The 14,131-nt window shown below is 41.7% G+C and overlaps 1 protein-coding gene and 1 pseudogene across 2 annotated transcripts; both read right to left on the bottom strand.

Annotated features, from left to right (window-relative positions):
• Positions 1 to 1,162: 1,162 nt before the first annotated feature.
• LOC310821068 (histone H2B-like) lies at positions 1,163 to 1,547 on the bottom strand (the record flags this gene model as incomplete). Its single annotated transcript, XM_083692924.1, has 1 exon — positions 1,163 to 1,547. The coding sequence occupies exon 1, from the start codon at positions 1,535 to 1,537 to the stop codon at positions 1,163 to 1,165; it is 375 nt and encodes a 124-aa protein (XP_083549050.1). The 5' UTR covers positions 1,538 to 1,547.
• Positions 1,548 to 3,515: 1,968 nt separating this feature from the next.
• Positions 3,516 to 13,015, bottom strand: LOC310820978 (equilibrative nucleobase transporter 1-like; annotated as a pseudogene). Its single transcript, XR_014555121.1, has 12 exons — positions 12,796 to 13,015; positions 9,939 to 10,068; positions 9,564 to 9,610; positions 9,321 to 9,397; positions 8,736 to 8,828; positions 8,298 to 8,437; positions 7,474 to 7,625; positions 6,791 to 6,934; positions 6,556 to 6,663; positions 6,262 to 6,448; positions 5,552 to 5,675; positions 3,516 to 3,852 (listed from the first exon to the last, which is right to left on the bottom strand). The product of XR_014555121.1 is annotated as an equilibrative nucleobase transporter 1-like (transcript).
• Positions 13,016 to 14,131: the final 1,116 nt, after the last annotated feature.

The following is a 14,131-nucleotide window of genomic DNA, read 5'->3' as shown; positions in this document are numbered from 1 at the left end:
AATGTGAGTATTGTTAGAAATTATTTTTATAAAAACAGTATTATTGCTATAATAAAAATACATTACTACAGTGTGCTAAATTTACTAATGTGAAGGCCTGTTGATAAATGAGATGAATCAAGCATTAGTCCCATGGTACATTGGATTAATACATGGAGAGGTTAAGCCAGGTCATCAAGAAAGATGTTGCAACACACGCTTAGACAAAGAGCTATAGTGGAATAATACCAGGCTAGGGAGGACATACCAGAGTAGGTGTCTTATCTCTTACAGGGTGCTGAATGGTGTGACCAGCCCGTGAACAAGGGATGCCAAGTCTAAACCGCGGTTCCTCCCCAACCAAATAGCCAATCATAATCATTTTGTATTCTGTAAATGCTTTGTTTGACTGTTTGAATGCATCCATTTTTGGAAGGTTGGTTACAGATTAACAGCTTGCTGACTGTGATTTTCTTCGCCAAAAGTGGTCCTTGTACAAGCCTAGAATTTTGACATAAATAAATAGCTAAGAGTAAGAAGTAGTTTGTCTTCTCCTTCAAATAAAGAATACGTTCTCTCACAGTATTTAAAATAAATCTGTTTAAAAGTAGCCTACTGTGTATCAACAAGTGTTTTCAATGGACAGGTTTAGAATTAGCTTGGTGTATTTGCAAATACTTTTGGATAAACTCTGTCGCTCCATGCTGTTCAACAACTGGTCTTGTGTTATTAAGACCATGCGGCCCATAGTCAGCACATTATGCCTCATTGGACAGAAAAGGTAGGGAGGTTTGACGGCTCCTTTTCAACATTAACCTAGATATCGAGCCTATTGCTCTGACAGCATAGTAATGCCGTCTTAACCGTGATCGCGGTCCTCTGAACTTGTGTGAATTTTTACAATTGCACTTTCCACAAGGCGTGTGAATCTTTACGTTTGCCCAAACCAGCAAATCGCAAAGTAGGAACACAAACCGCTTGACTATACTACTCCAACAATTACTGGACATCGATACTATGAAACTACTGGAATCGTTGAATATGGTGCCATTGACAATATGAAACGATGTTACATGGACTCAGGTAGCAGGTTTAACTCGCTATGGGATTGCTTTTCTTATTGATTGGGTGGGTGGCTCTTAAAAGAGCCTTTGGGGTTGGTAGAGCAGGCGGAAGAGTACATTTACTTGGAGCTGGTGTACTTGGTCACGGCCTTGGTGCCCTCGGACACTGCGTGCTTGGCCAACTCACCGGGGAGCAGCAGACGCACTGCGGTCTGGATCTCCCTAGAGGTGATGGTAGAACGCTTGTTGTAGTGGGCCAGGCGAGAGGACTCACCGGCGATGCGCTCAAAGATGTCGTTAACGAAGGAATTCATGATTCCCATGGCCTTGGAGGAGATGCCGGTGTCGGGGTGGACCTGCTTCAGTACCTTGTACACGTAGATGGCGTAGCTCTCCTTCCTGGACTTTCTGCGCTTCTTGCCGCCTTTGCCGGTGGTCTTAGTAACGGCTTTCTTGGAGCCCTTCTTGGGCGCGGACTTCGCAGGCTCAGGCATGATGACGATGTCTCGTAGTTTCTCAGGAACGAATGAGAGGGCGGTGACCGCTCACCCCCTGTATGAAGGGAGAGATATGCAAATTAGGCGGCTCTAGGCACAAGGGTGGGTGTCTTCCAAAAACCCAGTCTGGCTTTGGCGTTCAAAACACAGGCTTGCCTCACGGACAAAGAAATTATTTGCGCGCGAGGGAAAACGAGGATCATAATACGATAAGGAATGATACAAATAGAATACCCTCACTATTCCAAGCCCTGCGCGTCCGCAAGAACCGCCCAAATGTGTCCTTTTGGACTCAATATTTAGCAAGGACATGCGTTATATTACGATTATGATCGGAATATAGAATATGATAAATTCGCTCAGGAACAGGATCATTGCCCCCACCATTTCATTAATTAATTAAAATTAGTATAATCTTTATTGAAATTAGGAATCATTTCAATTAGTCACAAATGTGTTTTTGTGAACAATTGCTGCTATAAAGCCCAGAGGTTCTCAAACTGTGTCTGGCGCCCCCTCATACATTAGGGATATAACTTGCCCCCCATCCCCACTCAAATCCACCATACTGTGACAACAAAAAAGTTTAAGTTTACTTTAAATTACCATTTATACAGGTCATTAATTTATTATTATTATTATTTATATTATTATAATAAGTAATTATTACATAGTGTAGCCTACTGTACCATACAGTCTATTGTGAATACTGTTACTATTGTTGGGCCTATTTCTCTTCATTTACATTTGTGGCATTTAGCAGACGCCTTTATCCAAAGCGACTTTCAACAAATACATTTGTCAAAGTGAGTGAATCCTCTCACTTAGATCCTCTGTGGCTCAGTTGGTAGAGCATGGTGCTAACAATGCTTAGGTTGTGGGTTTGATTCCTCCTTGGACCATATATACTGAAAAATGATTTCAGTTGCTGCAATGTCAGTCGCTTTGGATAAAAGTGTCAGCTAAATGGCATATATGAATCATCTATCCATCAGTCATCATAAGAAAAAGTAATCTATGCTAGGACCAGGGGCTATTGGCGGTCACAATGCTAGAAGAAAGGAATCTTTTTTTAATTTTATTTTATTCACAGCGTATGACCTCACACTTCTTTAAATGTTGCGGTTTACATTTAAACCAAAAGTGGGGGACCAATTCTGGGTGAGAGTTGGCACTTTGCTCATGGACCAGCTCTAGGATGTGATTTCTGGCCCTGATACTTTCCTGTCGTTACTGGGCCACTTTTGGTTTAAATGTTGGGGACCAGTTCTGGGTGATAGTTGGAACTTTGCTCCTGAGCAAGCTCTGGTATAATGAATGATTCATGTAGTTACTGGGCCTAATAAGTTTCTGTAGTTACTAAATAAAATTAATAATAATAATAATAATAAAATTGCATACTTTACTCAGTAAATTTACTCCACTAAGGCCAGGTTTGAGTCGTTGTTATTCCAGTCTTATACAGTATGCCTGGGGACGAGGCTACATCGAGAGTGACTCTTCGGTAGTATGATGTTTTCAAATTGGTAATGAAGAACAAACCTTGACCTACTACCAGATGGGATAACAAGTGCACTGATAACAGCTTGATATGAATATACGTTTAGTGTAATCTTTAATCTATAAAAAAAAAAAACGAATATATTTTACTTTCATGAGGCTACTAACACTAAACAAAGTATTGATATTTCAATATTTTTTATTGATGTAACAAATCCTGGGAATCCAGGGATAAACAGGAAAAATGTGTACAAAGTCTCCACTTTCCCATACATTTATAAAAAACAGGTGTACAAAAGTATTTTTTTTCTAAATATATCCACTTTACTTTTTATGATTATGGTACATTTCTATAGAAAATAAAGATTCCTAATTCCACAAAGGAAAAGTAGAGAGAAATGGAGGGGAAACCAGGCCGTGACGAGATGTAGGAGACGAATGGTATTGATGGATATAAGTGATTTGCATATGAGGGAGGTAACTTATATTTGAAAGTATAAAATGGCGGACTGAAATGATAACAGTAACTTCTTTGCAAACTTGTTCACTTTTATTACTTGTGAATAAAAGTCTCTGGATAAACCATCAGCTCTGGTTATTGACATTGTTTAATTTCAAAGTATTTTTAACGTGATATTCCACCACATGATTTATCAAGTAACATTGCCTATGGTTTGGCCTCAGCAAATACAGTCCCAGTGCTGGTCATGCTCTGTATAATGTCCCTCTGAGTGGCCAGTCTTCTGCAGTGGAGGTAGACAGAGTGGATGAATGAATGCCAGCAAAGTCAGGAGAGTCAGAGCAATGTTCACCTGAAAGAGACGGATGACACATTTCTTTGGTGAGAGCATAGCTTATTTACACTGTAAATCGTAGTTCAATTTCTCACATCACGACTTGTTCTTTTTGCAGCGTCACAAAGCAGAGCTCTTTCCAGGAGCATCCATTTTAATTAGGAACTAGATCAATACGTTACAGAAAAAACTTTGTGCAAAACACTTGCATAGTGTTATTTTTCGGTAGTGGAGAAGGTTTAAAGATGTTTTGATAAATAAATAAATAGATTTGCTGGGTAGTTGAAAGAAAGTGAGAGTCTGATGATGGTTGCGGTTGAAGTTAGACATGATTTAGTTGGTTGGTTGGATGGATAGAATATTAGATAAACAGATAGATAAAGTTGGTTGGTTGAAGGGGTATCAGAAAGCTTTTTATCAGGGTTGATGATGATTTTCTGGGTAGATGAAAGAAATGGAGATAGGTTGCTAGATTGGATGGATGAATGGATAGATGAGAGAGAGGATCAATAGATGAAAGAGAGGATCAATAGATGAAAGAGAAGGTATAGAAAGGTCAAACCAATGAAGATGTGAATCAGTATGGGCTCTACTGAGTGAAGCAGTAGTGACAGGTGAAAGGGAGAAAGGATGATGGTAGGTTGTTGAAAGGTTAGATAGACATAAGGATAGGTAAGATAGAAGGTTAGACAGATAGTATGTTATACGGTCATTTACATTTACGGCATTTAGCAGACGCCTTTATCCAAAGTGACTTACAACAAATACATTTGTTTAAGTCAGTGAATCATCTGTCCATCAGTCATCATAAGAAAGTAATCAATGCTCAGACCAGGGGCCATTAGCAGTTGCAATGCTAGAAGAAGAATTATTATTATTTTATTTTTTGTTTATTTTATTTAACAGCAGAGAAACTTGTACAGGGGGGTAATGGGGGTGAAGAGAGAGATGGATAAATAGGATGAGCCTGGGGTAGTTCAGTGGAGTGGGTAGAGGGTTGGTTGGTTGAGTGGTTAAGAGCGGTTTTAGTGGGATAGAACTGGTAGCCAAGAGAGTGCATTGTTGTGTAATCATTCTAAGAATGTGTTCTGCAGGTCTCCTGTTGTTTTTATTTAAGAGTTGTGAAAGTTCCATAGCAGCTGGAGTAACAATGGAGCTCTAAGAATGTTGGCCTAAATCACTGTGTTAAAAGATAGGAGTTTTGCCACTAAAGCCCACTAAAAATAATAAGAATAATTTTGAGCCATTGGACATTGGCAATTGGTCTAGCCAACAGAACTGGTTGACAAGGTATCATAATGCCAACGGATTGGTGTACGTTTGCTATCTGGGATGTATATAAAGTAGTTTCTAAATGGTGAAACCAATATACAAATACCCTCAAATAAAAGCTGACAATCTATACTTAACCTCATAGTGATTGTTTGGTTTCAAATCCAAACTTTTCGAGTACAGAGCCAAAAGAAGAACAAATGTTCTTACTCTATAGAAGACATTTCTCAGGGCAAGTCTCACATGAATGCAGTCTGTCGTGCTAATAATTATGTCTCATGGACCAACAGAGACCAACTCTCTGACACGTTGTTTAATGGTCTGACTTTTAACAGAGAAAAACATTACAGAACATACATATCCCTAGGAGACACAGACGAGAACACTCCCTGATAATTCCACAGGTCACAGGTCGCCTGTGCATGGCACTGTATGACACACTCACATAGAAGGCGTCTCCCGCCAGGCTTCCTTTCACCAGCACAAAACAGGGGTACTGCAGCAGTGACACGACCCCAGACAGCAACACCACCAGGCCGTACAACTTCCCAAAGTGGTTGGCTGGAAAACTGTTAGAAAGAGGGGAAGGAGACAGCTTGACGTTAGCTACTTGACCAACCAGTGAACGAACCAGTTATTGTGGTGGAAATCTGAAATAATGAATCAACCGGTTCTTTTTTTTACTGAATAAGCTTCTGCAGAAGGATCACACAGTCAGAGGAATCTGTAAAATGTGATGAGGATGTCAGTTACAGAATGCCTTTAAGATAAGATAATAATAAAAAAATAAAAAAACATAGGTCAATAGTTTACACACAACAATCCTTTGTTTGCAGCAGATAGATAAAGCAAACAGAAACCTCCTCTCGGTTTTACAACTGTTTTACTTTGGAGTGCAACAGTTCATTCACGTCAGTAGTTTCATAGCAAGTAAATTTTTCCATTGCATTTTCAGGTGCGGCCACTCTTGTGCTTACTATTTTAACCATCAGACAAAACACGTCATTCAAAACTCTAAACTACTAACTATTGCTATTATGTAAATATGGACTACCCCCCCCCCCCCTTTTGCAGCCATCTCCCTCCCCTGTCTACCTCTCCTTCTTTATCCACCCTCCCTCCCTCCCTCCTATCTTCCATCATTCTTTCACTCACGCAATGCTGATGAAGGCTGAGTTTCCCCCGTAGAGAAAAGCGCGATTGAGGACCTGCAGGATGAAGGTGAGGTATTGGAGAGGGAGGACAGGAGAGGAGGCACACACAGAGAAGAGAAGGCACTGAAGGGAGGTGAGGAAGAGGGATAGAGAGGAGGACCGCAGGTCCGCCTCCTTGTCCGTTTCTCCTGATGGGGAGATGGTTAGAGAAAGGTTGGATGATGATGATGATGAAGACACACACACACACACATTTAAACTTGTTAATTATATTAGCAAAATATCTTTCACACACCTGGTGCCAGGGGCTTCCCCTTGTGTCTGTCCATGATGAGTCCATTCCAGGGAGCACAGAGAACTCCACACAGCTGGGTGAAGGCAAAGGCGTTGGTGTACTGACTCACTGAGAGAGAGAGAGAGAGACAGGGAAAAAAAGATAGGAGAGACATTAATCGGATGAATTTAGTTCAATACAGTGTGGGTATATCCTGCAATATTACAATACACTGTAAGATTGGTGTGTAGTTTACCCAGGGTTGGGTCACTGTTGGCCAGCCAGTTGAGCGTGGGGTTTAACGTTCCGATGAACAGGTAATGGCGCAGCTGCATGACGGAGAGCCAGACCAGATGCCACAGGAAGAACCAGGACAAGACACAGCTCCTAAAACTGACCACTGTCTCTGTGTGTGTGTGTGTGTGTGTGTGTGTGTGTGTGTGTGCGCGCATGTACAAAATAAAAGAAGAGCATTTCAGTCATGACACTTACGTCGGTTTGATCATGATTGATAAAAACGGTAATGACAGTTTGGCATATTTGAATGGCTCTGCTCTGTATTGCTCCCAGCCTGAAGTTTAAACAATGTAAGATACAAAATAACATAAGTAAAGAGCCCATAACCATCAAAACACCCCAAAGGTATATAAACACAGAGCGACCGAGTGGTTGGAGGCTGGGGCAACAAACGAGTAAAACTTTTTTACAGTTACGCTGTTTACCCATGGTGGAGTGTTGCATTCTTGGCTTTTTCAAGCCTTGTCCCTGAGACATGTGATAATGTTTTGCATATGTGTGAATCACCTGACGAACAGCTGTGCCGTTCGACTTAAAGTGTACCACCTGAACTTACGCAAACTTCCTTTAAATTAGATATTTTACATTGTATAGCAAAAAATGTACCGTCCCAGGCATAGAAGGAAGATGGCCAAACAATACCTTTCCCTGAGTCGCCGGACTGCGGCCCGTCCTCTGGCTGTAGGGGCACGTCATTCGTCTCCTCTTGCCCTTTCCCCTCTGATGTCATCCTTGTTTCTCGTGTCTTCTCAAACTCCTCTACGTTGTTGCTGTTTGATTTTCCAAAGCTTACTCTACAGAAGACATTGCTCAGGGTAAGTCTCACATGAATGCAGTCTGTTATGCGAATAATTATGTCTCATTGACCAGGCATGGACCAACAGGGACCAACTCTCTGACATGTTGTTTAATGGTCTGACTTTTAACAGAGAAAAACATTACAGAACATACATATCCCTAGGAGACACAGATGAGAAGCAAGGATAGAATGGCTACTTTATATACTGTTTGGACTGCTCCCTTTTCAAGCTTTGTCTTGAAGAGAGTACGACAGCTGAAATGTTGAGGTGAACAATAATATCTCCGTCCTATCCCCTTTAAACCAATTCATGTCTGTGGGAGGACATGCAGCGTTCGGCCTGTAGAGGGAGCTACAGGACCGTGGCCAGGGTTGTGTCGGCGAGGCTTCGTTGCACACCTGTTGCAAATGAAGCCTCGTTGGCTAGTGCTTAACGTGTGTGCCTTTGTCATTTCAGTAGAGGGGCTGGGAACGGCGGAGCAGGAGGAAGCAGCAGAGTAGAGGACGACTGGAAAGTCGGAGCGATATATTACGAATTGTGAAATAACAAGAACTGTCTTAATAAACAGGTTATTCCCTCACCCACACTGCATCTGCCTCTGACCATCGAACATTGCTACAATATCCAATTTAGTTTTGTAGTACAGATGGGAGTTGTAGTTCTCACCCGTAGATGTAGCCTTCTGGGAGTTGGTAGGGGATGTGTAACTTAGGCATGAGAAGGACTGTCCTGAGGAGGTGGATGACACTGCAGATGGACAGAACGAGAAAAGAGGTACGAAGAGAGACCCCTGCTTCATACAGCACCTGCGATGGAGGGATGAATCACGGGAGAAACGGATGATAACAGCCACCTTACGTGAGGGAGTTACCATATAAGCAGTTTTGAGATTTCAGTTTCAGTAGTCGGTACTTAATTGTCTGTTGTTGTTATTTGAATCGTTACTCTGTGATGTCACTGCACTGTTGAGAGGCAGCTTGCAAAGCACACATTTCATTGTACAGTTTACAACTTGTATCATGTGCGCATGACCAATGAAATTTGATTTGATTTGTCAGTGCTGACACAAGAAGACATCTATTATCTGAATGAAAGCCGTATGACCTTGAAGATGAGGAAGACAGCTGAGGAGGAGTCGAAGGCTCCGCAGTAAAGGGTGATGATGGTGGAGCGATGGGAACCAAACAGGTTCCCAACCTGGCGGCATGGAGAGGGTAACCGAAAACAGCATGTTAATGTGTGTCCCTTGGACACCTGGACTCAGGTTTCCTTGCATACAAATGAAGCGGTGATTATGACCGCCCAAGGAGACCCCAAATAACATAATAAAGACACTCAGTCTCTGAATGTACGTTTTCATTCAGCTTTTGAGCAACAAAAACATTACTTTACATGTTACATGTAAACCTATGCAAAGCATGAAAGTGTGATTGCAGTCTTGAACGTGTGATGTTGCATATACGCAACATTTACATTGTTGACATTTTAGCAGGTGTTTAAAGACAACATTGACTATACGAAACATCGGGTGTTAAAGGGCATTTGGTCAGGTGGTACAACCTAGGCTTTTCTGTAAATCAGGAAAAAGTTGATGTCTGAACATTGCGGAAGGAAAACACACACTCTCACATGTTTGCACAAACACACACCTGTTGTGTGTGTTTGATGACAGTATGAGCGGAATCTTACCTGCATGTTTGTCATAAGGAACAATATTCCTCCCACAGCAACTAAGGACACGGCTGGAAATAGTAGCAGGGCATACGCTATTTGAGTGGGAGAGGAAGAGAAGTTTGAGGAAGAGAAGTTTGATCTACACTCATTACACATCATTAGAAAACTAGAAACTAGTTGTTACAAAAATGGCACAATATTGTAGTATACCATATTTTATTCTGTAACAATGGCACAATACAGTCAGTATATCTTTACCTGCACTAGAGAAGGCAACCAGCAAGGTACCCATGGTGTAGAGAGATCTGAGAGACACACACACACACACACACACAATGTAGCGGACTATCATACAGTGATAATGGTGTTTTAGTGTGTCACTTTTTTCAGTCCCTCTGAACCGCTCAACCAGCTGGCCAACAGAAACCAGATCCTGGGTAAAATTACCAATCGAATTAATTAAAAACACCTTGTGAAATATCAGGATTCAATTCAAATTATTCTTCGAACAAATCAGTTTTTTTTTTTTCTATTCCTGAAAAGTTGTCTTTTTTGTCCAGTACAGTGATATTATATGCAGTTGTTTATCGCAAGCCTTGAGCATCTTCATCTGTAGTTTGTAACAAAACTCACATTGCCAGCAGCCTTGTTGCCATGGTGCCGAATCGGTCGAAGATTAAACCATTGGGGAGCGAAAGGAAGTTAATCATGAAGGAAGAAATGGTGAAGACGAGAGAGAACTGTTTATCCTGTCCACTGCAGTCTGAGGGAAAAAAAAGAAATTGTACTTTTGCAAACCGTCCTTATTCTTGGTTTCCCTGCGACATCGACAGTCAACCAAGTTCACTCGACCGCAAACGTTGAGACATCAACATGGTATCAGTAGCTTAACGAGCTGTTTCACAAAGCTTCAATCTTCCAAGACGGAAAGATTGTGAATGTCGTGTTTGCGCATACAATGAAATGCTGATGAGCGTTAATAATACTAATCATGTAAGCATTAATTATGTAATCAGCGTTTATCGATAACAGCTGTGCGAGACGCATCACAAGACCCAACTGTTTAAGACAGGGGTTCTCAACCTTTTGCAAGCTGGCCCCCCCCAAAGCTGGTTCATTGCAGTTGGGGCCCCCCCTCCTCCCGGTGCCACCCCCCCCCCCCCCCCCCCCCCCCTTTCCCGGCGCCACCCCCACTACACCACCTTGCATAGATAGATAGATAGATAGATAGATAGATAGATAGATAGATAGATAGATAGATAGATAGATAGATAGCCCTAGGCTAGGCTATTATTGTTAGGCCCACAATATTATTATTATTATTATCATCATCAGTAGCGGTACGTAGGCCTATTATCATTACTAGGCTATTGTTATAATTGGCAGTAGCACCAGACTTCTAATGTGAGCTTGCAGGCATTATTATTATTATTATTATTATTATGAGTAGTGGTAGGCCTATTATCATTACTAGGCTATTGCTATATAATTATATGAGGTTACATGCTTTATTGTTGTTGTTATTATTATTATTGTTATCATTATCATCAGTAGGCCTATTATCATTACTAGGCTACTGCTATAATTGGGAATTGGCACCAAACCTCTGATATGAATTTATGCTTTATTATTGTTATTATTACTAGGCCTATTAGTAGGCATATCATCTGCATTTTTTACAGAAGCTTGCAGGTTGGCGATGTTAATGTGAGACCTGAGCCTGCTTTGCCTTGCAAAGATCCTCAATTCTTGGCGCAATGTCTGATAAACATAGCCTCAAATCATCCTTGATTTGTGCACGATTGCGGTATTTGCGGTATTTCATTCATCGTACCTTCGAAGCTTTTTTTGCAGCTGGTGGTGCGTCGGTTGCCTTGTTGGTCCTCACTAGAAATCTCTCCATTTTTGTTTGGTTTTGAAATAATTTGGATGTGGATTAGTTGTGTTTTCAATAAAGTTTAGGCTATGATGTAACGATGTGTGCGTGTGTGGCTATGTTGAGAGACTAGTATCGGGGGCTAATCAGTCGGGACTTAGGCACGATCTTTAATACAACAGTACACAATAACCATTTTGCAGGCAATGCAGATTTTATTTTAAGACTTAACAATTATAGTCCTTTGTGAGTGGGTGAGTGTGTCTTAGTCGCGTGGGTCGTATAGTTGTGTTGCAACACGGTGAAAAAGTTGCTAGCTAGTTAGCTAAGTGCACGCCTAGCAGTTAAAAATTACTGGCTAGGGCTGAGATGGGGATAATCTTTAAAAAGACTGTTTGTGGGGTTAGTCTTTAAAAAGACTGTTTGTGTTTTGAAGTATAGGCCTAAGTAAATCGATATCGAGATTGATAACAGATAGACTAGCGAGAGTTGGCACAAGCGAACTTGGCAAGAGACTAGACTAGAGTGAATGGAGCTACGACGCGTGTGCGGACGCTTATATAGTAGCACTTACGTGACGTCGCGTCACAGGCTCAAAATACTACCCCCTGTATTGGTAGATTTGAAATTAAACTGTGTGGTTGATTTGTTTGTGTGTTATAATAGTCCAACCACTTGCATTTCGACATGGGGGGGAATCTGTTGCATCTCCTTTGTAGGTCTACTAATAGCCAGTGAGTCCGTGATTTTTCGTGTTTTTATTTTTTTTCCCTCCCATCCTGTAGCCTACTCGCGCCCCACCGGTTGAGAACCACTGGTTTAAGATAACCAGACCCAACTGTTTAAGATAACCAGACCCAACTGTTTCACGAGGGAAAAGCAAATGTGAAATATGTGAAGATCCGTCCAGGAGGGTCTGAAAGTATGCTTATAACTTTGTTTCGGGATCTCTGTTTATCGCCCTGGTGCCAGGCGGGAAGGAATAGCCAAGCTAGCAGACGTAAGATAACACATTTTTTGTGTGACGTATTTACGGCCTGTAATAGAGTGGTGGTCAACTCGAGGTCAAACTGTCTAAAACTAGTGATGGTAACAGTCCTTGTTCCTAGCAGATAGAGATGTAAGACTTCTAACTGTGGGACCATTATTCTCTCAGAGCTGCCCCAGAATGTTATCAAGGATTGTGTACAGATCATGCCACCTGCTTTCAAGGTTGTATATTGATACGGTATATGCCAATGTGAAAACCCCGCCCTGTAATCGGACCATCTGAGGGGTATAAAGTATGTGTTGTAACTTGTATTGGGGCTCTCTGTCTGTTAGGTGCAGAGTGCTATGCTTGCAACCATTATTAATAAACATGCTAAACAGATATTGTGTTTAGTCTCACTGAAATCATTATTGTGGTAATTCCCCAGATTTCCACCACAGAGGATCTTCCAATGTCTGTAAGATATCTTTGCAGTCCTTCAGTTTGCAGTTTATGAACCCTGCTCATATTCTTGGTATCCTAGACTTCTATTCTATTCTATTAATTGTGTGCAGAATCTATGTACTCAATATCTAGTTGATATCATACATCCATTGTTGGGAATTTAACTCATTTGCACTCACCCGTGTCCTGCACAGTGTTGTTGGGCCCAGTCACATCGATGCAGAGGTCACCGAAGTAGCCGTCGGCTTTGAGGACGAACACTAGGGACGCCCAACCGAACACCACACCAGAGAAACACAGGCACTCCACAAACCCTGTGATCAGGGTCAACCTGTACAGCAACCCCACCCCGCCCTCACATCCCAGATTGCTCCTCTGCCGTCTGACGAGACTCAACATAATATGTTTTTTTGTTCAGAGTGACAGTCCCGGTGCTTTCAGTCAGTCTGCAACACTCCACCATGGTTAAACAGCGTAACTGTAAAACAGTTTTACTCGTTTGTTGTCCCACCCACCGCCCCAGCCTCCAACCACTCGGTCGCTCTGTGTTTATATACCTTTGGGGTGTTTTGATGGTTATGGGCTCTTTACTTATGTTATTTTGTATTTTACATTGTTTAAACTTCAGGCTTGGAGCAATACAGAGCAGAGCCATTCAAATACGCCAAACTGTCATTATCGTTTTTATCAATCATGATCAAACCGACGTAAGTGTCATGACTGAAATGCTCTTCTTTTATTTTGTACACACACACACACACACACACACACACACACACACACACACACACACACACACACACACACACACACACACACACACACACACACACACACACACACACACACACACACCCCCCCCCCCCCCCCTCCGGTCCCCCCCAATATATTTTCATCCCCAACCTCGTTTTCAAAGTAGACGAACTTGGCGTGAAAACCGCGGACATGGGTGGGCAGGACCGTACCATTTAATAATCTTTAATAAACTATGGTCCGTGGGACCAAAATAAAACCGCGTGGGGAGCTGGTGGCCTTTCTCTCGCATCTGATCACTACGCTTATGGATCTCACGTTACTCTCAGCTGTCTGTGCTTGTTAGAAACACTAAGTACCCAATAGGTCGTCAAGTGTAGTGAAAGCTACTGTAGATGCCTACGGTATTACAGTGAATCTGACCTGATGGTCCATAAACAGATGATAAAAGGAGATCGCCGATAAATTCATTTTAATGTAAAACTAATTGATCAAACCATAATTCCACAGCATTCAAAACTGAGACAAGATTATTGGAGAGGGGGGTGGATCAATGACAATGGAATACATTAAAGCATATGCATTTTCTTGAAGAAGAAAAAAAAAATACTCAAAGAACAGATGCACGGAGCTATTTGGGAAATTAACGCCAGATATTGAAGCTCAGAGCTCTAAGCTGAACTAAATGTCATATGTCACAGCATGTGGGAAATTGTTTTTGGAGGAACTAAGAACGTAGAATGCATCGCCCAACATACACTC

The sequence above is a fragment of the Argentina silus genome (assembly GCF_951799395.1).
Source record: "Argentina silus genome assembly, chromosome: 21".
In the NCBI taxonomy this organism is placed as follows: domain Eukaryota; kingdom Metazoa; phylum Chordata; class Actinopteri; order Argentiniformes; family Argentinidae; genus Argentina; species Argentina silus.
Note: the sequence above shows the minus strand (reverse complement) of the source record. Positions and strands in the feature narration are given on the sequence as shown.